This window comes from Hemiscyllium ocellatum, chromosome 45 (genome assembly GCF_020745735.1).
Source record: "Hemiscyllium ocellatum isolate sHemOce1 chromosome 45, sHemOce1.pat.X.cur, whole genome shotgun sequence".
Lineage (NCBI taxonomy): Eukaryota > Metazoa > Chordata > Chondrichthyes > Orectolobiformes > Hemiscylliidae > Hemiscyllium > Hemiscyllium ocellatum.
This window is the reverse complement of record NC_083445.1, coordinates 32,505,865-32,531,214: the sequence shown is the minus strand read 5'-3', so window position 1 is coordinate 32,531,214 and position 25,350 is coordinate 32,505,865. Positions and strand designations below refer to the sequence as shown.

Below are 25,350 nucleotides of genomic sequence, written 5' to 3'. Positions count from 1 at the left end.
CACGAGTATATACAGTACACTGTTGAAAAGCCTGTTTCTAGTGATTGAAATCTGATGCTGTAACATTCACACTCAATATGCTTGTTTACAATGAAATTTATACATCATTGCTGGGAAGCTTATACTGATACCAGTCTGACAATCTCTGTGTATTGGCCTGTCAGGCATTCTCATGATTTTTTTTAACCCATGACTGTAGGTGCCTGAATGAGACGCATTCTTTTGCAGCTGATTTCGACTGTAACACACATCATGAATGTCTGAATGATTAATCCCACTATTACAGTTTGTGTTCACGCTCTGTACACTGATGGAGAAGTCTGATTAATGATTTCTGTCCAATACAAAGTGAGGTTTCACTCAGTGTTATACCAATGGCATCATTTCCATTGTTTGTTTCTGACTGATTTCACTGGATAGAAGGTTATCCCAGTGTTTCTCAAGCACAACATCCTTAAAATGGACAACACTTCTGTCATTGACTGTGTTATTCATTTTCTATCTGAAATGCAGACCACACTTGGAATGACACCAGAATTTGAAATCATGCTCTAAGCTGACAGTTAGATTTTAAAAATATATCCAAGTGACTTATTCAGCCGGAATTGCAAAGGAACATATTCATAGAATCCCGACATTGAGGAAACAGGCCCTTTGGTCCAACAAGTCCACACAGACCCTCTAAAGAGTATCCCACCCAAACCCATTCCCACACCCTATGATTGTATATTTTTCCTGACTAATGCATCTAATCTACACATCCCTGAACACACTGAGCAATTTAGCATGGCCAATTCACCTAACCGGTACATCTTTGGAATGTGGGAGAAAGACAGAGCATCCGGAGGAAACCCACACAGGGACAATGTGCAAACTACACACAGACAGACACCCAAGGCTGGAATTGAACCTGGGTCTGTAGAGCTGTGAGGCAGCAATGCTAACCACTGAGCCATCATGCTGCCCTGTTCCACTGTCAATGATGGTATATCAAACATGCTCTGTGCAAGCTAAGGTAGTATCCAGGAGAGAGTGAGGACTGCAGATGCTGGAGATCAGAGCTGAAAAATGTGTTGCTGGAAAAGTGCAGCAGGTCAGGCAGCATCCAAGGAGCAGGAGAATCGACGTTTCGGGCATGAGCCATTCCTGAAGAAGGGATCATCTGCCCAAATTTCCTCTGAGCATGTGCTTAGGTAACCATTGTGATAAGTGCAACAGCACAATTATTTTATTTCACGTGCATTGCAGGAACAAGGAAATAGGCAATAAATTAACAAGAAGATTACAGAACATAATGTTTGGCAGTTTTAGGAGAGATCTTGACGGAAGAAAATGCAGACTTCATTCAAATTCTGAGTGTATTAATAATTCATATGTTGGTCAGAGGGAAATCAGAAGTAGATTGTAGATCGTGGATTCATCACACATCCCTAAGCGAGTCAGATGGTATTCGGTTTGCTAGAAGGCAGGGATTTATATTTGAGCCGAATCCCTGGCTGAAATATTGAATTAGAACAAGGACTAACAAAGTGGCAGATACAAATCACTACAAATTCTGGAGGAAAGATCACAGAAGCGCTTCACAGGAGGCTCTCAAGCACTGAGGATGTTACCTAGACAGGGGACGAAACGTCTGCAACACAAATTCCGAGCTCGGCAAACACAACTACAACAACGAGCACCCGAGCTACAAATCTTCTCACAAACTTTGAACAGTAATATCAGGCCGTGGTAACAGTGTAATAACAAAGACATTGTGATGAGTAAACTACCACCAGGGCAGTAAAACCAGGGTCAGCTTTCACTGCCCAGCAGAACAATAACATCCTTTTGTTTTTATAGGGAGGAGCAGAGAAATATAGATGCTGCATGATGCTCACATTGCTCAGAGGTTTGTTGAGTCAAAGTTGACTTAACAGCAGGAGCCAAGGTTACAGGAGCAATCGTTTTGTTCGTGGAAGGCTGTCTGCATTGGGGACCCTTCCAGGTTAAACACTACATCTCTTACATTGACATCTCAACATATTAGGCTCGAATGTAATAGCACGATTAAGGGCCAAGCAGACAACACAAACACTATTGGTCTTGTTGTTAGTGAGATGTAATATTACATGCTGCAAGACCAAATCAAAAAACTGACCATTTTACAGAAAGTGTTCAAGTGATTTTTCTTCAGTGGATTGTGGGAAACTGTACTTTTGAATGAAGAAGTCCTAAATCTAAATCTAAATCTTGGAAAATGTCAGGGTACTCAGTGCCCTTTAACCTTACGCTCAGAGATCGCTGATGGTATCATAACAAGTCAATGAGTTAATTCAAAAGGATATTAACCTGTTGGCCAGGTTCTGGAACAGAAAAACTGCCATTATTAGGAAGATCTGTACAAATCATAAGCAAAACAGAAAATAAAGTCAAACAAGCAAATAAGTTCAACACATTAAAGAAAAGAAAAAAGAAAAGAATCAATCAGGCTTGAGGTGTACATAAGCCATGCTCTAGTGTTTGGCTGGGAATGGGTAATTAACAATTGAGAACAGATTGACTTTGGAACTGTAGAGTGTAAATGAGATACAATTACTCTGCATGTGCACACACAAATCATTTGAACATTGTCACTGAGCTAATGACCATTGCCAAGGCCAGAAGGTAATCCCAATGTTCCTCCTTGATTCAAATTCCTCACATTTTCTTTCACAACATATCACAAACTTTCCATGGTCAGCTTAAATTAACTATGTCCAAAATGCACATATTCCATTTCCTTGACTCCCTTGAGTATAGCATTTACACAAACATGATGGTTTACTGTTTTCAGATTCTGAAGAATTGTTGCATACTTGGGTACTGATGGGGAAACCCATTGAAAATAAACCTGCTGATACACAAACAGGATCAAACAATGTGGCACTCATTGTTATGGACCCAGATACTGACATTGTCATCACCTCTGAGAGTATCAGAGAGGGAGGACTAGCTACTATTGATACCCAGGGCCCAAATGAGCTGAAAGCAAGGAAAGGGAAGGACATTGTGCTAGCACTATCTTGGAGGAGTGGGAAACAAATCCTTCTGCCAAGAAATTCAGGGGAGACAAGCAGAGACTGGATGAACGCAGCAAACAGGGAAACACTTTAATGATGTTCTCCTGAGAAAAATGCAAGAAGGGTTTGCATGGAGAAAGGAATGGCACATTAATGAGCCATGTCTCCTCCGGTCTGCATGAGAATTCAAACTGGAACAGTGTGACTGATCCTTACCTCTGAAAAGGCTCAGTAAGACATGAAGTTGCATGTAATTTATTACAGTAAGCATTCGGGAGAAATGTATGTTACTCACAGGATCCCTATAGGAATTGCACACTTAACCCAAAGTGTGAATTTATCTGGCAGTTTAGTGAATTACAGAACATTCTCCATGAATCATTTTACGTTATTTCATCAGAGTGAGACAGTCGATCTAATATCTCTACTCCAGCACCAAACGAGAAAGGGTTTGTACTCATGTTCACAAAGTGGGCTCCTCTGATTCTTTCAGTGATGACCTTCTCTTCCACTTTACAGATCATGGAGGTGTTCAATCAACAGAGTCTGTCCAAGGAAAATGGTCACCTCTTGTTATCTACATTCTCCTGGGTGTCTCCATCCTGCTGTCCGTGGTGATGCTTATCACTGCAGTGATACTCTGTAAGTGTTATGTCATTTTAAACTGTGTCATGGTAGGGTTAGGGTTAGTGCTGTATGAATACTCCAATGACAATTGACAAATATAATTTTAAATTGTGCTTAATTTAACATATTAATAATGTAGCAGTGAAATGAGCCTGGGTGATAATGGTGAAAGGAAACTTGGGATATGGACTCCACTCAAAGCACTGCACCTCGCCCATTGCCTTGCCATCACCTGTGCCTCTCCTCAGTCAGTGGCCCATTTGCTGCCTTGTCTCCTCATGGGCAGCGTGTCCCCTGTAGGAAGAGAAGTCATTGACACAGCCCACACGGACTCCAAACCCAGAGCACATCATCTCAGAGGATCTCAACAATGGCAGCAGCTTTCTGAGCAGCTCAACTGTTCATTTTCTGAAGCCATCTGTCCAGTTACAGAATACTGAGTATTTATTGTGAGATCTTGGTGAGATGGACTGAACCCCTCAATTGCTGCTTCCACTGCTTAGCATCAGAAAGTTGGTGACCTGATCTCAAACTGTGAAGTCTTCCGAAACATTGCTGTAATAGTGAGTGACGGCAGTGCACTCACTGCCTAAGATTTCCCATGGAAATTGTTAGATTAGGTCTGGCTTCCCAATTTCAACAGCATTTCCACATCCCACACACACCAAACCCACTTGATGAAAAATCCCAGAGAACTCAACATTGTCAAGATCAGTTCCTAATGCCATGTCATGAGGATCACTCACCAGTCAGAGAGGTAATTGGGCTGACATTTGGAGGAGGTGATGTCTGTATCAGTAATGGGAGCACCCCAGTGACATGCTCATTCTATTGCAGTATTTCCTGATTCTGCAGCTTGTCTGATTGAACTCTAGTTGCTTTCACCTGATATTGAGAATGGAAGGAGGAATCACTGATAGCAGCATGTGCCCGTGTGGGGATTACTTTTCCTTCCTCATCAGGTCCTACTCCAGAGATGTTGTAGGACCACAAGATGGAGGAACAGAAGGAGATCATTCAGTTCACCGAGTCTGCTCTATCATTCAGTCATCATGAATCTGATAACCCTCAACTTCACTTTCCTGCATTTCCCCCATAACTCTTGATTTCCCTGATTAAAAAGCTGAGTTTCTTAGCCTTGAATGTAGTTAACAACCCGGCTTCAACAGCCATCTGCGAGTCATAACCCTCCAGGAGAAAAATTACTCCCCATCTTGTTCTTAAATGGGTATTCCTTTATTCTAACATAATGTACCTCTGATCCTAGATTCTCCCACAAGGGCAAATCACCAACCCTTCCACATCTATCCTGTCAAGGCCATTAAGTAGCTCATGTGTTAAAATAAGATCGCCTATTATTCTTCTGTAATCAAATAAGTACAGGCCTAACGTACTCAATCTCATAAAATGGACTCTCTGTTTCCAAGATGAACATTTTCTGGACCGCCCCCTGTGCCAGTATATTTTTATACAGGTAAGGGGCCACAACTGTTCACAGTTTTCCAGCTGTGGTGTGACTAGCGCCGGAGCAAAACCTCTCTGCTTAGACAGAGGGTGGTGGTGGAGGGTTGCTTTTCAGACTGGAGGACTGTGACCAGTGGAGTGCCACAAGGATTGGTGCTGGGCTGTCTACTGTTTGTCATTTACATAAATGATTTGGATGTGAGCATAAGAGGTACAGTTAGTAAGTTTGCAGATGACACCAAAGTTGGAGTTGCAGTGAACAGTGAAGAGGGTTACTTCAGATTACAACAGGATCTGGACCAGATGGGCCAATGGGCTGAAAAGAGGCAGATGGAATTTAATTCAGATAAATGCGAGGTGATGCATTTTGGGAAAGCAAATCTTAGCAGGACTTATATACTTAATGGTAAGGTCCTAGGGAGTATTGCTGAACAAAGAGACCTTGGAGTGCAGGTTCATAGCTCCTTGAAAGTGGAGTCACAGGTAGATAGGATAGTGAAGAAGGCGTTTGGTATGCTTTCCTTAATTGGTCAGAGTATTGAGTACAAGACTATGGAGGTCATGTTGCGGCTGTACAGGACATTGGTTAGGCCACTATTGGAATATTGCATGCAATTCTGTTCTCTTTCCTATCGGAAAGATGTTGTGAAACTTGAAAGGGTTCAGAAAAGATTTATAAGGATGTTGCCAGGCTTGGAGGATCTGAGCTACAGGGAGAGGCTGAACAGGCTGGGCCTGTTTTCCCTGGAGCGTCGGAGGCTGAGGGGTGACCTTATAGAGGTTTACAAAATTATGAGGGGCGTGGATGGGGTAAATAGGCAAAGTCTTTTCCCTGGAGTCGGGGAGTCCAGAACCCGATGGCATAGGTTTAGGGTGAGAAGGGAGAGATATAAAAGGGGCAACATTTTCATACAGAGGGTGGTACGTGTATGGGATGAGCTACCAGAGGATGTGGTGGAGGCTGGTACAATTGCAACATTTAAGAGGCATTTGGATTGGTATATGAATAGGAAGGGTTTGGAGGGATATGGGCCAGGTGCTGGCAGGTGGGATTGGATTGGGTTATGATGTCTGGTCGGCGTGGACGGGTTGGACCAAAGGGTCTGTTTCCATGCAGGACATCTCTATGACTCTATGACTCTAAATAAAGACTGACATTCCATTTAATTTCCCTACTACCTGAGAACTTGGATTCTAGCTTCATGTGATTCATGGACAAGGACTTGTAAATCCCTTTGTTCTGCAGCTTTCTGCAATCTTTATCCAATTAAATGATATTCAGTATTCATGCTTCCAGTGTGTATAATGGCAGCATCCATCATAGAGTTGGTGAGGCTGAGCAGAATGCTGCAGATTGGAACATCTTGCCTCGATCTGATCTCCTGGAAGTGCTGACAAGTTCCTCCGAGAAGAGAAAACACTGAAGGAGAAATGTGAGAATGCTCCAAGCATACTGTGAAAATAAATATCCTGGACCAGATGGAAATCAAAGCAAAGAAATGTGAAGCCATTTTCAGAGGAAGGAAAGGATTACAGATGAGCAAGAGGAGTAATATCCAAGACACTTTACAGGAGCTGAAAATGTAACACTGAGTCATATCAGGAACGGTTAGGATGTATAAGAAATCACTTGCTCTGCGTTTGATGCAATGTCTCAACGACAGAGGGGGACGTGGAGAACTAGGAAGGAAATTCTCCAGGTTAAGGCTTTGACAGCTGAAGGCAGTGTAACTGACGCTGAAGAGATTGAGATTGAGAATGGCCTTGAAGTCAGAATTGGAGAAGTACAGCTACCTCAGAGGGCTGAGAACTAGAGGAGATTACAGAGCCAGAGAGAGTCTAGGCTCAATAAAAACCCCAGAGCAATGGAAGTAGGCCACTGCTCTGCTGTTCTTCCATAGCCCTGTACTGCCTTTGTTAAAGTTCCCTCTTAAAAGAAACAGCGTCTGGAACCAATCCATGCAGCAGACTATTCCCTTATACAAATTAATACCTCCTGCCTCTCTCCTACCCTTTGTCATCATTCTCTCTACATTCTCCTCACTCCCCCACCTCTCCCTGTAATGTGGAAAAGGAGGCTATGGAGCCTATTGGCAGAATCTGACTGATGAAGCCCCTCTCAACATTCAGACCATCTCACACCATCTTTCATGCTTTTGATGACTGACGCAGGATAGGAGGCAGGGAGTTGGTATTAATTTGAAGAAGCTGTTCCACTAAGGAATGATCTGGCATATGAAGTACTCTCACGCTAGGCAGTGGGGAGTTGCCCAGTAAAGGTGAGTATGCCGTGTTGACAGCCAAACATGCCTCATTATTATTCCACTTCCTGTCTTACCAAACAAGCCAAACCAATTGGATATTGAGAAATCTCAACAAGGAAAGCAGAGCGGTAACCTGGTTCATTTTGTTCTCCACTGATCTGGAGAATCTCCATGTTGGACAACGGGCACAAACATCTTCATGGGTACCAGCCAGGTACAGCCAACTTCAAATGGACATTGGTATCTGATATGTGCCAACCTCTAAGACAGGATACTTGTGCATCTCCAGCTGTACTGGAAGCTCTCAGTGTAATGTTCCAACAAAGACACTGCATATTCAGGGTTCACTGGGCCAGGCTGCACAACGAGGCTTTTCACTCACTGTCTTAGTGCTCACTCAGTCTGAGCCGACCTGGATATGACCAGCATCACTGCCTTGCATTCCCTTGCCTTGCTTTTGTGTGCTTTACCCTTCCAGCCATAGTTACCAAGCTCATATAACTTCCACTCGAGAAGGCTTGTAGCTCAGGTTGTGGATGAGGTTGTAGGTTTGCTTACTGAGCTAGTAGGTTTGTTTTTAGACATTTCATCACCATTCTCGGTAACTTCATCAGTGAGCCTCCGGCGAAGTGCTGGAGTTCTGTCCTACTTTGCTGTTTATGTGTCTGGGTCTGCTGGGGTTAGCATGTCATTTCTGGCTTTATTCCTGGTTCTGGAGTCATGGCCTCCATTGCAGATCCGAAGGGGGGTGGGGGGGGAGTCCTCTGTTAGGACCTTCAGGTCCCTGCCCCCAAAGTGGGGCACCTATTACCACCTGTCCACCATGGCCAGGGCAAATGCCAGGTACTGTGCAGGGCAGTTCCAGACTGACACTGCTTATTGAGGTACACAGAGAGCTTTTAACAATGGCCCAGGCCCAAAGGGGTGTTCATCTTCTGGGACATAGCTGCTGGGTGGCTGGGGTGGTGTGTGATAAGGTAACACTAGCATTGGATGTGAGGGACACCCCAAAGTAAAAGGACATTAGTTAATAAAGAACATTTGGGATGATAGAAGGGAAATCTCAGTGGGCTGTCTCCAATAAACTCACCATAGCAAACAAAATGGAGGTTGCAGCCTATCTCAGTTCTCCGAGCACTTTGACGAAGTGAAAAGTTACTATGTTTTACATTGAATAGGAATTGTAATAATGTATGGGGCAGTGAGTGACAGGCAATTATCGATTGCTTTCAGGAGATGATCCTATAGCTGTATGTGTCCAACTTCCTGTGGGAGAGAATTCCACAGGTTCACAACTCTCTGATGGAAGAAATTCTTCCTCATAGAGTAATACAGCTAGAAACAGACCCTTCGGCCCAACTGGTCCATGCTGACCATTCAGCTAGTTCCAGTTGTCTGCCTGGTGCTTGGTTTCGGGATATCTCATCTGGGCTGCAGAGAAACTTGGAGTGGGAGGGTAAACATCCAGTGGTTGTGGTCCACTTTGAAGATTTACAAGGATGTTGCAAGGAGCTCATAGGCCTGAGTTATCAGGAAAGGTTGGCCAGGATAGATGTTTATTCCTTGGACTGTAGGAGAATGAAGGATGACCTTATTGAAGTGTATAACATCAGGAGCGGCACAAGTAGGATTGATGTATATAGTCATTTTTTTCCAGGGATAGGGAATTGAAAACTAGAGTGCATAGAGTTAAAGTGAGGCAGAAAGATTTAAGAAGGACATGAGGGGCAATGTCTTCACACAGTGAGTTGTGTGTATAGACTGGGCTGCCAGAGAAAGTGGTTGAGGCAGGTACAGTAACAACATTTAACAAACATTTGGATAGGTACATGGATAGGAAGGGTTTAGAGGGATATGACTAAATGTGAACAATTAAGACAATAAGACTCTAAGACATAGGAGCAGAAATTAGGCCATTCAGCCCATCAAGTCTGCTCCGCCATTCAACCATGGTTGATAAATTTCTCAATTCCATTCTCCCACTTTCTCCCTGTAACCTTTGATCCCCTTGATACTCAAGAAACTATCTCTCTCTGTCTTAAATATACTCAATGACCTGGCCTCCACAGCCTTCTGGGGCAGTTAATTCCATAGATTCACCACTCTCTGGGTGAAGTTTCTCCTTATCTTCATTCTAAAAGGTTTTCCCTTTCCTCTCAGGATATGCCCCTGAGTCTTAGTCTTTTCTACCAAAGGAAACATCTTCCCAACATCTACTCTGTCCAGGCCATTCAGTATTTTCTAAGTTTCAATTAGAGCCTCCTGCATCCTTCTAACCTCCATCCAGTATAAACCCAGGGTCCTCAAACTTTTCATTCCTGGGACCATTCTCGTGAACATTCTCTGAACACGCTCCAGGGCCAGAATATCCTTCCTGAGATATAAAACTGCACACAATGCTCCAAACGTGGTCTGACCAGAGCTTTACAGAGCCCCAGAAGTAGATTCATGCTTTTATATTCTGGTGCTCTCAAAGTAAATGCCAACATTGCATTTGCCTTCCTAAGTACTAACTCAACCTGCAAGTTTACCTCAAGAGAAGCCTGGACGTGAACTTCCAAGTCTCTTTGCACTTCAGATTTCTGAATTTTCTCCTCATTTAGAAAATAGTCCATGCCTCTATTATTCACCAAAGTGCATAATCTCACATTTTCCCACATTGTACTCTGCCACTTCTTTGCCCAATCTCTGAACCTGCCCATATCCTTCTGCAACCTCCTTGCCTCCTCAATGCTCCCTGTCCCTCTATCTATCTTTGAGTCATCTGCAAACCTAGTGAGAATGCCCTCAGTTCCTTCATCTAGATCTTTACTGTATAAAGTGTAAAGTTGTGGTCTCAACATTGAGTCTTGCAGAATACCTCTTGTCACCGGCTGTCATCCTGAGAAGGACCCTTTTATGCCCACTGTCTGCTTTCTGCCAGACAGCCAAGCGTCTATCCATGTTAGCACCTTGCCTCCAACACCATGGGCTCTTAGTTTACTCAGTAGATGCTGTGCGGCACCTTGTCAAAGGCCTTCTAGAAGTCCAGGTAGATAACATCCATTGGCTCTCATTGATCTAACCAGCTCGTTACTTCCTCAAAAGAATTCTAGTAGATTTGTCAAGCATGAGCTCCCCTTGATGAAGCCACACTGACTTTGCCCTATTTTACCACACACTTCCCAGTATTCAGAAACCTTCACAATGGATCCCAGGATCTTACCCACGACCAATGTTAGGTTAATCAGTCTGTAATCTTCCATCTTTTGCTTTTTAAACACGTTAGCGATTTTCCAGTCCTCTGTTCTCTCCCTGAAACTAGCAATGTCGGAAAAATCACCACTAATGCATCCACCATCTCTTCAGCTACCTCCCTTAGAACTCAGGAGTGTAGTCCATTTGGTCAAACTGATTGATTCCAGCACCTTTTCCTTGATGATGGCCACCATACCCAGGTCTGAACCCTCGCTTTCTTGAATTTTTGGGATATTACCATGAATTTCATCGTAAAGACTGATGCAAAGTAATTATTCAGTTCTTCAGCAATTTATTTGATCCCCAATAGTCTCTCCAGCATCATTTTTTCCAGTCACTCCAATGTCAACTTTTACCGTTCAGAAAGTCCAAAGAAGCTCTGACTGTTTTCCTTTATATTACTGGCTAGCATACACTCAGATTTAAGCTTCCATGATATTGCTGGTTAGTTTACCCTCAGATTTAATCTCCTTTTATATCACTGGCTGGCGTACCCTCAGATTTAGTCTCCTTTTATATTACTGGCCAGTTTACCCTAAGATGGAGTCTCTCTTTATATTAGTGGCTAGTTTACCCACAGATTTAATCTCTCTTTATATGGCTAGTTAGCTGACCTGCAGATTTAATTTTCCTTTATATTACTGGTTACTTTAGTCACAGATGTAATCTCCCTTTGTATGTAATCTGAGCTTCCTCTCAGATTTAATCTCCATTTATATTACAGGCTAGATTACCCACAGATTTATCCTCCCATTATAACACTGGCTGGTTTCCTTTCAGATTTAATGTCCTTTTATATTACTGTCTACTTTACCCTCCAATTTAATTTCCGTTTATATTACTAGCTAGATTACCCTAAAATGTAATCTTTCATTATATTACTGGTTAGCCTACCCTCAGATTTAATCTCCCTTTATATTACTGGCAAGTTTACCCACAGATTTAATCTTCCTTTATAATACTCAATATATTTCCCTCAGATTTAATATCATAGAGTCATAGAAATGTTCAGCATGGAAACAGACCCTTCGGTCCAACCCGTCCAGATATCCCAATCAAAACTAATCCCACCTATCAGCACCCGGCCCATATCCCTCCAAACCCTTCCTATTCATATACCCATCCAAATGCCTCTTAAATGTTGCAATTGTACCACCCTCGACCACTTCCTCTGGCAGCTCATTCCATACCCATACCACCTCTGTGTGTAAAGTTGCCCCTTAGGTCTCTTTTATATCTTTCCCCTCTCACCCTAAACCTATGCCCTCTAGTTCTGAAGTCCCTGACCACAGGGAAAAGACTTTGCCTATTTACCCTATCCATGCCCCTCAATTATGTAAACCTCTATAAGGTCACCCCTCAGCCTCCGATGCTCCAGGGAAAACAGCCCCAGTCTGTTCAGCCTCTCCCTATAGCTTAAATCCTCCAACCCTGGCAACATCCTTGTAAATCTTTTCTGAACACTTTCAAGTTTCACAACATCTTTCCGATAGGAAGGAGACCAGAATTGCACGCACTAACCAGTGGACTAACCAATGTCCTGTACAGCCACAACATGACCTCCCAACTCCTGTACTCAATACTCTGACCAATAAAAGAAAGCATACCAAACGCCTTCTTCACTATCCTATCTACCTGCAATTCCACTTTCAAGGAGCTATGAACTTCACTCCAAGGTCTCTTTGTTCAGCAACACTCCCTAGGACCTTACCATTAAGTGTATAAGTCCTGCTAAGATTTACTTTCCCAAAATGCATCACCTCGCATTTATCTGAATTAAACTCCATCTGCCACTTCTCAGCCCATTGGCCCATCTAGTCCAGATCTGAGGTATCCCTCTTCAGTGCCCACTAAACCTCCAATTTTGGTATCATTTGCAAACTTACTAACTGTACCTCTTATGCTCGCATCCAAATCATTTATATAAATAACAAAAAGTAGAGGACCCAGCACCGATCCTTGTGGCACTCCACTGGTCAGTCCTCCAGTCTGAAAAGCAACCCTCCACCACCACCCTCTGTCTCCTACCTTTGAGCTAGTTCTGTATCCAAATGGCTAGTTCTCACTGTATTCCATGAGATCTAACCTTGCTAATCAGTCTTCCATGGGGAACCTTGTCGAGCACCTTACTATGCCTGCCTATTTGTCGGATATGTGGAACAGTCCATCTTCCGCAGCTACACTGGTACCACCCCCCACCATTTCCTCCGCTACATTGATGACTGTATTGGCGCTACCTCGTGCTCCCACGAGGAGGTTGAACAGTTCATCCACTTTACTAACACCTTTCACTCCAACCTTAAATTTACCTGGACCGTCTCAGACTCCTCCCTCCCCTTCCTAGACCTCTCCATTTCTATCTCGGGCGACTGACTCAACCCGGTCATTTACTTCAACCGAACTCCCACAGCTACCTAGACTACACCTCCTCCCACCCTGCCCCCTGTAAAAACGCCATCCCATATTTCCAATTCCTTCGCTTCCACCGCATGTGCTCCCAGGAGGACCAATTCCAATACCGAACAACCGAGATGGCCTCCTTCTTGAAAGACCGCAATTTCTCCTCAGACGTGGTTGACGATGCTCTCCACCGCATCTCCTCCACTTCCCCCTCCTCTGCCCTTGAACCCTGCCCCTCCAATCGCCACCAGGACAGGGTCCACAACTGGTCCTCACCTACCACCCCACCAACCTCCAGATACATCGTATCATCCTTTGTCATTTCCGCCACCTCCAAACAGACCCCACCACCAAGGATATATTTCCCTCCCCTCCCCTATCAGCGTTCCGGAAAGACCATTCCCGCCGCGACTCCTCGTCAGGTCCACACGCCCCACCAACCCAACCTCCACTCCCGGCACCTTCCCCTGCAACTGCAAGAAATACAAAACTTGCGCCCACACCTCTCCCCTCACTTCCCTCCAAGGCCAACGGATCCTTCCATATCCATCACAAATTCACCTGCACCTCCACACACATCATTTGCTGCATCCACTGCACCCGATGTGGCCTCCTCTACATTGGGGAGACAGGCCGCCTACTTGCGGACCGTTTCAGAGAACACCTCTGGGACACCCGGACCAACCAACCCAACCACACCATGGCTGAACACTTTAACTCCCCCTCCCACTCCACTAAGGACATGCAGGTCCTTGAACTCCTCCATCGCCAGACCATGGCAACACGATACCTGGAGGAAGAGCGTCTCATCTTCCGCCTAGGAACCCTCCAACCACAAGGGATGAATGCAGATTTCTCCAGCTTTCTCATTTACCCTCCCTCCACCTTATCTCAGTCCCAACCATCAGACTCAACACTGCCTTCTTGACCTGCAATCTTTTTCCCGACCTCTCCGTCCCCACCCCTTCTCCGGCCTATCACCCTCACCTTAACCTCCTTCCACCTATCGCATTCCCAACGCCCCTCCCCCAAGTCCCTCCTCCCTACCTTTTATCTTAGCCTGCTTGGCACACCTTCCTCATTCATGAAGAAGGGCTTATGCCCAAAACGTCGATTCTACTGCTCCTTGGATGCTGCCTGACCTGTTGCGCTTTTCCAGCAACACATTTTTCAGCTCTGATTCTCCAGCATCTGCAGTCCTCGCTTTCTCCTATCTATTTCCCTAGAGTCTATACCTTCCATATCCCTTTTCCACAGTAAATACTGATTCAAAATATTCATTTAGTATCTTCCCCATTTTCTGCACCTTGCTGATCTTTGAGGGGCCCTAGTCTCTCTCTACTTACCCTTTTGTCCTTAATGTATTTGTAAAAACCCTTTGGATTCTCCTTAGTTCTATTTGCCAAAGCAATCTCATGTACCCTTTTTGCCCTCCTGATTTCCCTCTTAAGTATACTCCTACTTCCTTTATACTCTTCTAAGGATTCACTCATGTATCCTGTCTCTATCTTACATATGCTTCCTTCTTTTTCCTAACCAAACCCTCAATTTCTTTAGTCATCCAGCATTCCCTATACCTACCAGCCTTCCCTTTCACCCTAACAGGAATATACTTTCTCTGGATTCTTGTTATCTCATTTTTGAAGGTTTCCCATTTTCCGGCCCTTTACCTGTGAACATCTGCCCCCAATCAGCTTTCGAAAGGTCTTGCCTAATACCATCAAAATTGGCTTTTCTCCAATTTAGAATTTCAACTTTTAGATCTGGTCTGTCCTTTTCCATCACTATTTTAAAACGAATAGAATTATGGTTGCTGGCCCCAAAGTGGTTCTCCACTGACACCTCAGTCACCTGCCCTGCCTTATTTCCCAAGAGTAAATCAAGTTTTGCACCTTATCTAGTAGGTACATCCACATACTGAATGAGAAAATTGTCTTGTACGCACTAAAGAAATTCCACTCCATTTAAACCCTTAACACTATGGCAGTCCCAGTCTCTGTTTTCGAAAGTTAAAATCCCCTACCATAACCATCCTATTATTCTTACAGATAGCTGAGATCTCCTTACAAGTTTGTTTCTCAATTTCCCTCTGACTATTAAGGGGTCTATAATACAATCCCAATAAGGTGACCATCCCTTATCTTATTTCTAGTTCCACCCAAATAACTTCCCTGGATGTATTTCCGGGAATATCCTCCCTCAGCACAGCTGTAATGCTATCCCTTATCAAAAATGTCACTCCTCCTCCTCTCTTGCCTCCCTTTCTATCCTTCCTGTAGCATTTGTGTCCTGGAACATTAAGTTGCCAGTCCTGCCCATCCCTGAGCCATGTTTCTGTAATTGCTATGCTATCCCAGTCCCATGTTCCTAACCATGCCCTGAGTTCATCTGCCTTCTCTGTTATGCCCCTTGAATTGAAATAATGCAGTTTAATTTATTAGTCCTACCTTGTCCTTGCCTGCCCTGACTGTTTGACTCACTTCTGTTCTCAACTGTACCAGTCTCAGATTGATCTCTTTCCTCACTATCTCCCTGGGTCCCACCCCCACCTTACTAGTTTAAATCCTCCTGAGCAGTTCTAGCAAATTTATCTGCCAGTATATTAGTCCCCTTCCAATTTAGGTGCAATCCGTCCTTCTTGTACAGGCCACTTCTACCCCAAAAGAGATTCCGATGATCCAAAAATGTGAATCCTTCTCCCATACACCATCTCCTCAGCCATGCATTCATCTGCTCTATCCTCCTATTCCTGTGCTCACTAGCTCGTCGCACTGGGAGTAATCCAGATATTACTATTCTCGAGGAGCTCTTTTTAAAATTTCTGCCTAACTCTCTGCAATCACCCTTCAGAATCTCAATCTTTTCCCTTCCTCTGTCGTTAGTTCCAATGTGAACAATGACCTCTTACTGGCCCCTCTCCCCCGTGAGAATATTCTGCACCCTCTCTGAGACATCCTTGATCCTGGCACCAGGGAAGCAACACACCATTCTGCTTTGTCGCTGCTGGCCACAGAAATGTCTGTCTGTACCTCGGATTACAGAATCCTTAACACAATTGATCTCTTGGAAGCCGACATACCCCTCGTTGCATTAGAGCCAGTCTCAATACCAGAAACCTGGCTGTTTGTGCTATGTTCCCCTGAGAATCCATCACCCCATATATTTCCAAATCAGCAACACTGTTTGAAATGGGTACATCCACAAAAGACTCCTGCACTAGGTGCCTACCTCTCTTATCCGTCCTGGAGTTAACCCATCTATGTATCTGAGACTTTCCCCCCTTCCTATAACCGCCATCCATCACATACTATTGCTGTTGCAAATTCCTCATTGCTTCTAACTGTCTCTCCAACCGATCCATTCAATCTAATAAGATTCACATTCAACAGCATTTATGGCAGATCACTGTACTAAAGGCCATTTTTGCTCCTTCACAATCTACAGACTCAGAAAATACCACCGTCTTATTCCTCTACAATACACTGCCCCAGGTTAAATTAATAGTTATGGCTTATATTTTAAATTTAATTAAGAGACATATTTCCAAAAACATATAAATCAAGAAAGAACCCACTCTACTCACTACTGCAGCCTTACTATTAGTCATACTTAAAACAATGATTAACTTATGTGATTCTGTGCTGTGAACTTCGCCCAACAGTTCCTCCAAGATTAGTTGTGAATTTCGCTCTTTGTTAATTTTCCCAAATGCACTCCGATGTCCAGCGATACATGAATTCCAAACAGCAAAGGCAGTAACTGTGCAGGTTTTCTCTCCCTCCTGCACTGTCCTCACCATGTGTTTCTTTTGTTTGTTCTTCTCCCTTTTAAAATTGCTGTTGTTTTGACTTTTATTTTTCCAAAGTTCCAAAGCAATGCAACAGCATATGAAACAGAAATTGCTGCTCCTGGAATTCGAGGAAATCACCTCCAGCATCTAAAATACTTCAAAAAAGGAGCAGCTGTTACAGCCAGAAATTTTTCCCATCCTCCATCATGGATTACCCAGAACCCTCCACTAATCGCCTTTATTTGATTGCCTATCTTACCCTTAGATTTAATCTCCCTTAACATAACTGGATAGCGTACCCTCAGATTTAATATCCCTTTATAGTACTGGCTAGTTTACTCTCAGATTTAATATGTGTTTATATTATTGGCTGTCTTACCCTCAGGTTTAATCTTCCTTTATAATACTCGCTATTTTACCCTCAGATTTAATCTTTCCTTATAATACTGGCTACTGTACCCTCAGATGTATCACCCTTTATATACTGGCTGGCTTACCCTCAGATTTAATCTTCCTTTGTAATACTCGCTAGTTCCCCTCAGATTTAAAATCCCTTTATATTACTGGCTAGCTTACCTTCAGATTTAATCTTCGTCATAATACTTCGTCTTATTTATTCTTCCTTTATATTACTGGCTAGTTTAACGAAAGATTTAATCTCCCATTATATTACCTGCTGGTTTACCCTCAGATTTAACTTTCCTTTGTATAACTGATTACTTCAACCTCAGATGTAATCTCTTTATATTACTGGCTAGCTTCTCCTCAGATTTAATCTCTCATAATATTACTAGCTATCTTATCCTCAGATTTAATCACCCTGTATATTACTGGCCAGTTTATCTTCTGTTACTTTACTGGGTAGGCACCCCTCAGATTTAATCTGCTTGTACATTATTCGCTAGCTTCCCCGCAGAATTAATCTCCATTTATATTACTGGGAAGCTTACCCTCAGATTTAAACTCCCTTTATATTCCTGGGTGTTTTACCCTCAGATTTAATCTCTCCTTATATTACATGCTCACTTGCATTCAGATTTAACCTCCCTTTACATTACTGCCTAGTCTACCCTCAGCTTTAATCTCCCTTTATACTGCTGGCTAGTTTACTCTCAGATTTAACCTCCTGTTGTATTACTAGTTAGCGTACCCTCAGATTTAAACTTCTTTCATATTACTGGCTAGTTTACCCTCAGATGTATTCTCCCTTCACATTAATTGGCTAGTTAACCTTCAGATTTAATCTCCCTTTATAATACTGGCCAGTTTATCCTTTGATTTATTCTCTGTGTATATCACAGGCTACCTTGCGCTCTCCGTTTATATTACTGGCCAGTTTACCCTCAGAATAAAACTCACTTTATATTACTGGCTCGTTCACACTCAGATTTTAATCACTCTTCATAACACAGGCTAGTTTACCCTCAGATGTAGACTCCAGTTGTATTACTGCCTATCTTACCTTCAGATTTAATCTCCCTTTATATTACTGTGTATCTTACCCTCCGCTTTAATCTCCTGTAATAATGCTGGGCTTGCTTACCGTCAGATTCGATGCTTTTAAATGACTGACAAGCTTACCCTCAGATTTAATTATCCTTTATATTGTTGATAACTTTACCCACAGATGTAATCACCCTTTATATTACTGGCTAGCTTTCCCTCAGATTTAATTTCCCTTGATATTACTGGGGAGATTACCCTCAGATTTAATCTCCCTTTATATTACTAGCTACCTTACACTCAGATTTAATCACCCTGAATATTACTGGCCAGTGTATCTTCCACTACATTACTGGCTAGCTTCCCCACAGATTTAATCTGTCATCATATTACTAGCTAGCTTCCCCACAGAATTAATCTCCCTTTATATTACTGGGAATCTTACCCTCAGATTTAATCTCCCTTTATATTCCTTGACGTTTTACCCTCAGGTTTAATCTCTCTTTATGTTACTCGGTAATATGCAGTCAGATTTAATCTCCTTTTACTGCCTAGTTTACCCTTTATATTACTGCTGCCTATCCCTCAGATGTATCTCCCATTATATTACTGGCTACTTTACCGTCAGATTTAATCTCCCTTTATATTCCTGGATGTTTTACCCTCAGGTTTAATCTCTCTTTATGTTACTCGGTAATATGCAGTCAGATTTAATCTCCTTTTACTGCCTAGTTTACCCTTTATATTACTGCTGCCTATCCCTCAGATGTATCTCCCATTATATTACTGGCTACTTTACCGTCAGATTTAATCTCCTTTTATATTCCTGGATGTTTTACCCTCAGGTTTAATCTCTCTTTATGTTACTCGGTAATATGCAGTCAGATTTAATCTCCTTTTACTGCCTAGTTTACCTTTTATATTACTGGCTGCCTATCCCTCAGATGTATCTCCCATTATATTACTGGCTAGCTTCCCCGCAGATTTAATCTTCCTGTATAACACTCACTATCTTACTCGCAGATTTAATCACTCTTTATAAACTGGCTAGCTTGCCCTCAGATTTAACCTCCCTTTATATTACTGGCTAGCTTGCCCTCAGATGTAATCTTCCTTCATGATACTGGCCAGTATCCCCGTGATTTAATCTCCATATATATTACTGGCTAGCTAACCCTCAGGTTGAATCTTCAGTTATATTACTGGTTTGCTTACCATCAGATTTAATGCCTTTATATTACTGGCTAGTTTACCCTCAGATATAATTTTCCTTTATATTACTGGTTAATTTAACCTCAGATGTAATCTCTCTTTATATTACTGGCTAGTTTACTCTCAGATTTAATCTTCCTTTATATTACTGGCTAGTTTACCCTCAGATTTAGTCTTCCTTTATAATACACGCTATTTTACCCTCAGATTTAAAATCCCTGTATATTACTGGCTAGCTCCCATCAGACTTAATCTGCCTTTATATCACAATTTACTCAGATTTAGTCTCCCATTGTATTGCTACCTATCTTAATCACAGATTTAATCTCCCATTATATTACTAGTTAGCGTACCCTCAGATTTAATCTTCTTTTATATTACTGGGAAACATATCCACAGATTTAATCTCCCTTTATACTACTGGGTATTTTATCCTCAGATTGAATCTCCCATCGTATTACTACGTATTTTAACCACAGATTTAATCTCCCTTTATGTTACTGGCTAGATTACCCTGTAATTTAGTCTCCCTTTATGTTACTGGCCGTCTCCCCGCAGATTTAATCTCCCTTTATATTACTGGCTACTTTACCCTCAGGTGTAATCTCCCTTTATATTACGGGCTATCTTACCCTCAGATTTAAACTCCCTTTATATTACTGGCTACTTTACCTCAGATGTAATCTCATTTTGTATTACTGGCTACTTTACCTCAGATGTAATCTCATTTTGTATTACTGGCTACTTTACCTCAGATGTAATCTCATTTTATATTACTGGCTACTTTACCCTCAGATGTAATCTCCCTTTGTATTACTGGCTAGTTTATCCTTTGATTTATCCTCTGTTTATATCACAGACTACCTTACCCTCAGATTTAATCTCCGTTTATATTACTGGCTTGCTTACCCTCAGATTTAATGGTCCTTTATATTACTGGTTACTTTAACCTCAGATGTATTCTCTCTTTATATTATTGACTAGTTTCCTCTCAAATTTAATCTCCCTTGATATTACTGGCTACTTTACCCTCAGATTTAATCTTCCTTTATAATACTCGCTATCTCACCCTCAGATTTAAAATCCCTTTAAATTACTTGCTTCTTTAACCTCAGATTTAATCTCCCCTATATATTGCTGGTTAGTTTAACGTCAGATTTAATCTCCCTTGATATTACTGGCTAGATTACCCTCCGATTTAATCTCCCCTATATATTGCTGGCAATCTTACCCTCAGATTTAATCTCCTTTTATATGAGATGAGATTAGATTAGATTAGATTAGATTCCCTACAGTGTGGAAACAGGCCCTTACTGGCTAGTTTACCCTCAAATTTAAACTCCTTTTATATTACTGGCTACTTTACTCTCAGATTTAATCGCCCTTTATATTACTGGCTATTTAGTCTCCCGTTGTATTGCTACCTATCTTAATCACAGATTTAATCTCCCATTATATTACTAGTTAGCGTACCCTCAGATTTAATCTTCTTTTATATTACTGGCTAGTTTAACCTCAGATTTCATCTCCCTTTATATTACTGGGTATTTTTCCCTCAGATTTAGTCTCCCATTGTATTGCTACATATTTTAACCACAGATTTAATCTCCCTTTATATTACTGGGTAGCCTCTCCCCAGATTTAATCACCCTTTATATTACTGGCTAGATTACCCTCTGATTTAGTCTCCCTTTACGTTACTGGCTAGCTTACCCTCAGATTTAATCTTCCTTTATATTAGTGGCTTTCTTACCCCCCAGATTTAATCTCCCTTTATATTACTGGCTACTTTACCCTCACATGTAACCTTCCTTTATAATACTCGCTAACTTTCCCTCAGATTTAAAATCTCTTTATATTACTGGGTAGTTTACACTCAGAGTTAATCTTGCATTGTATTACTGGCTAGTTTATCCTTTGATTTGTTCTCCGTGTATATCACAGGATACCTTACCCTCAGATTTAATCTCCGTTTATATTACTGGCTTGCTTACCCTCAGATTTAGTATTCTATTATATTACTGGCAAGCTTACCCTCAGAATAAACTTCACTTTATATCACTGGCTACCTTACCCTCAGACATAATCTCCCTTGATATTACTGGCTACTTTACCCTCAGATTTTATTTCCTTTAATACTGCTGGCTAGCGTACCCTCAGATTTAGTCTCTCATTTTATTACTACCTAGCTTAATCAGATTTAATCTTCCATTATATTACTGTCTAGGGCCCCGCAGATTTAATCTTCCTTTATATTACTGGGTAGTTTACCTTCAGAGTTAATCTCGCTTTATATTACTGCCTAGTTTACCCTCAGATGTATTCTCCCTTTACATTATTGGCTAGTTTACCTTCAGAGTTAATCTCGCTTTATATTACTGCCTAGTTTACCCTCAGATGTATTCTCCCTTTACATTATTGGCTAGTTTACCTTCAGAGTTAATCTCGCTTTATATTACTGCCTAGTTTACCCTCAGATGTATTCTCCCTTTACATTATTGGCTAGTTTACCTTCAGAGTTAATCTCGCTTTATATTACTGCCTAGTTTACCCTCAGACTTTATCTCCGTTTTTATTACTGGCCATTTTACTCTCAGAATTAAACTCACTTTATACTACGGTCTGTCTTACCCTCAGATTTAATCTCCCATTATATTGCTGGCAATCTTACCCTCAGATTTAATCTCCTTTTATATGAGATTAGATTAGATTCGATTGAATTAGATTAGATTCCCTACAGTGTGGAAACAGACCCTTACTGGCTAGTTTACCCTCAGATTTAAACTCCTTTTATATTACTGGCTATTTTACCCTCTGATTTAATCTTCCTTTATAATATTCACTATCTTACCCTCAGATTTAAAATCCCTGCATATTATTGGCTAGCTCCCGTCAGATTTAATCTTCTTTTATATTACTGGCTAGTTTAACCTCAGATTTAATCTCCCTTTATATTACTGGGTATTTTACCCTCAGATTTAATCTCCCGTTGTATTACTACGTACTTTAACCACAGATTTAATCTTCCTTTATATTACTGGCTAGATTACCCTCTGATTTTATTCCTGATGAAGGGCTTATGCTCGAAACGTCGAATTCTCTATTCCTGAGATGCTGCCTGGCCTGCTGTGCTTTGACCAGCAACACATTTGCAGCTGTGATCTCCAGCATCTGCAGACCTCATTTTATACCCTCTGATTTAGTCTCTCTTTATGTTACTGGCTATTTTACCCGCAGATTTAATCTCCCATTATATTACTGGCTAGATTACCCTCTGATTTAGTCTCCCTTTATATTACTGACTATCTTCCCCTGGGATTTAATGTTCCTTTAGATTACTGGCTAGTCTGCCCTCAGATTTAATCTCCATTTATATTACTGGCTAGTTTACCCCCAGATTTAATCTCCTTTTATATTACTGGCTACTTTACCCTCAGACCTAATCTCCCTTCATATTACTGATTATCTTACGATCACATTTATTCTTCCTTTATATTACTGGTATCTTACTCTCAGGTCTCATCTCCTGTCATATTTCTGGCTACTTTACCCTTAGATTGAATCTTCCTCTATATTACTGACTATCTGATCCTCAGGTTTAATCTTCCTTTATATTATTGGCTACCTTAACCTTGAGATTTAATCGGCCTTTATATTACTGCATATCTTACCCTAAGATTTCATCTTTCTTTATATTACTTGGTATCTTACCCTCAGATTTAACCTTCCTTTATATTAGTGGCTAGTTTACAGTCAGATTTAACCTTCCTTTATATTAGTGGCTAGTTTACAGTCAGATTTAACCTTCCTTTATATTAGTGGCTAGTTTACAGTCAGATTTAACCTTCCTTTATATTACTGGCTAGTTTACCCTCAGATTTAACCTTCCTTTATATTAGTGGCTAGTTTACAGTCAGATTTAACCTTCCTTTATATTAGTGGCTAGTTTACAGTCAGATTTAACCTTCCTTTATATTAGTGGCTAGTTTACAGTCAGATTTAACCTTCCTTTATATTAGTGGCTAGTTTACCCTCAGATTTAACCTTCCTTTATATTAGTGGCTAGTTTACAGTCAGATTTAACCTTCCTTTATATTAGTGGCTAGTTTACAGTCAGATTTAACCTTCCTTTATATTAGTGGCTAGTTTACCCTCAGATTTAACCTTCCTTTATATTAGTGGCTAGTTTACCCTCAGATTTAACCTTCCTTTATATTAGTGGCTAGTTTACAGTCAGATTTAACCTTCCTTTATATTAGTGGCTAGTTTACAGTCAGATTTCCTCTCCCTTTATATTATTGACTACTTTATCCTCAGATTTAACCTTCCTTTACATTACTGGCTATTTTACCCAAAGATTTAATCTTCCTTTATACTCCTTGCTCTCTTACCCTCAAAATTATTATCCCTTTATATTACTGGTGAGATTACTCTCAGATTTATTCTCACTTTATATTACTGGCTAGTTTACTCTCAGATATAATCTCCCTTTATATTACAGGTTTGCATACCCTGAGACTTATTCTCCTCCCTCTACAAGGATTTCAGTGAGTCCCTCTTATCTCAGCCGGCTTGGCTCTCTCTCTCTTATTCCTGATGAAGGGCTTATGCTCGAAACGTCGAATTCTCTATTCCTGAGATGCTGCCTGGCCTGCTGTGCTTTGACCAGCAACACATTTGCAGCACATTATATTACTGGCAAGCTTATCCTCAGATTTAATTACCCTTTATATTACTGGCTACCTTACCCTCAGATATAATATCCCTTTATATTACTGGATAGTTTACCCTCAGATATAATCTCCCTTTATATTACTGGATAGTTTACCCTCAGATATAATCTCCCTTTATATTACTGGATAGTTTACCCTCAGATGTAATCTCCCTTTATATTACTGGCTACCTTACCCTCAAATTAAATCTCCCTTTATATTACTGGATAGTTTACCCTCAGATTTAATCTTCCTACATATTACTGGCTAGTTTACTGTCTGAGTTAATCTGCCTTTATATTACTGGCTAACTCACCCACAGATTTATTGTCCCTTTATATTCCTGACTATCTTGCCCTCAAATTTAATCTGCCTTTTTATTACTGGCTAGCTTCCCCTCAGATTTAATTTCCTTTATATAACTGGCTAGGTTACCCTAAGATTTATTCTGCCTTTATATTAGTGGCTAATTTAACCTCAGATTTATTCTTCCTTTATAATACTAGTATCTTACTCTCATATCTAATCTCCTTTATATTTCTGGCTAGTTTACCCTTAGATTGAATCTTCCTCTATATTACTGGCTATCTGATCCTCAGGTTTAATCTTCCTTGATATTATTGGCTACTTTACCCTAAGATTTAATCGCCCTATATTTTACTGGGTATCTTACCCTCAGATTTAATCTCCCTTTATAGTACTGGCTACTTTACTCTCAGATGTAATCTCCCTTTATATTACTGCCTAGCTTCCCCTCAGGTGTAATCTCCCTTTATAGTACTGTCCAGTTTCCCCGCAGATTTAATCTCCCCTTATATTACTGGCTAGTTTACTCTCAGATTTAATCTCCCTTTATATTTCTGGCCAATTTACCCTCAGACTTAATCTCTCTTTATAGGACTGGCTACTTTACTCTCAGATGTAATCTCCCTTTATATTACTGCCTAGCTTCCCCTCAGGTGTAATCTCCCTTTATAGTACTGTCCAGTTTCCCCGCAGATTTAATCTCCCCTTATATTACTGGCTAGTTTACTCTCAGATTTAATCTCCCTTTATATTTCTGGCCAATTTACCCTCAGACTTAATCTCTCTTTATAGGACTGGCTACTTTACTCTCAGATGTAATCTCCCTTTATATTACTGCCTAGCTTCCCCTCAGG

General features: G+C 41.3%; 1 protein-coding gene across 1 annotated transcript in view; it reads left to right on the top strand.

The window, feature by feature from the left end:
* The window catches only part of LOC132836028 (CD209 antigen-like protein C), an 84,764-nt gene that overhangs the window by 21,279 nt on the left and 38,135 nt on the right, over window positions 1–25,350 (top strand). Inside the window, exon 3 of the mRNA XM_060855230.1 lies at window positions 3,561–3,683. Within this exon, the coding sequence (XP_060711213.1) occupies window positions 3,561–3,683 (123 nt within the window). The remainder of the gene's footprint in view (window positions 1–3,560; window positions 3,684–25,350) is intronic.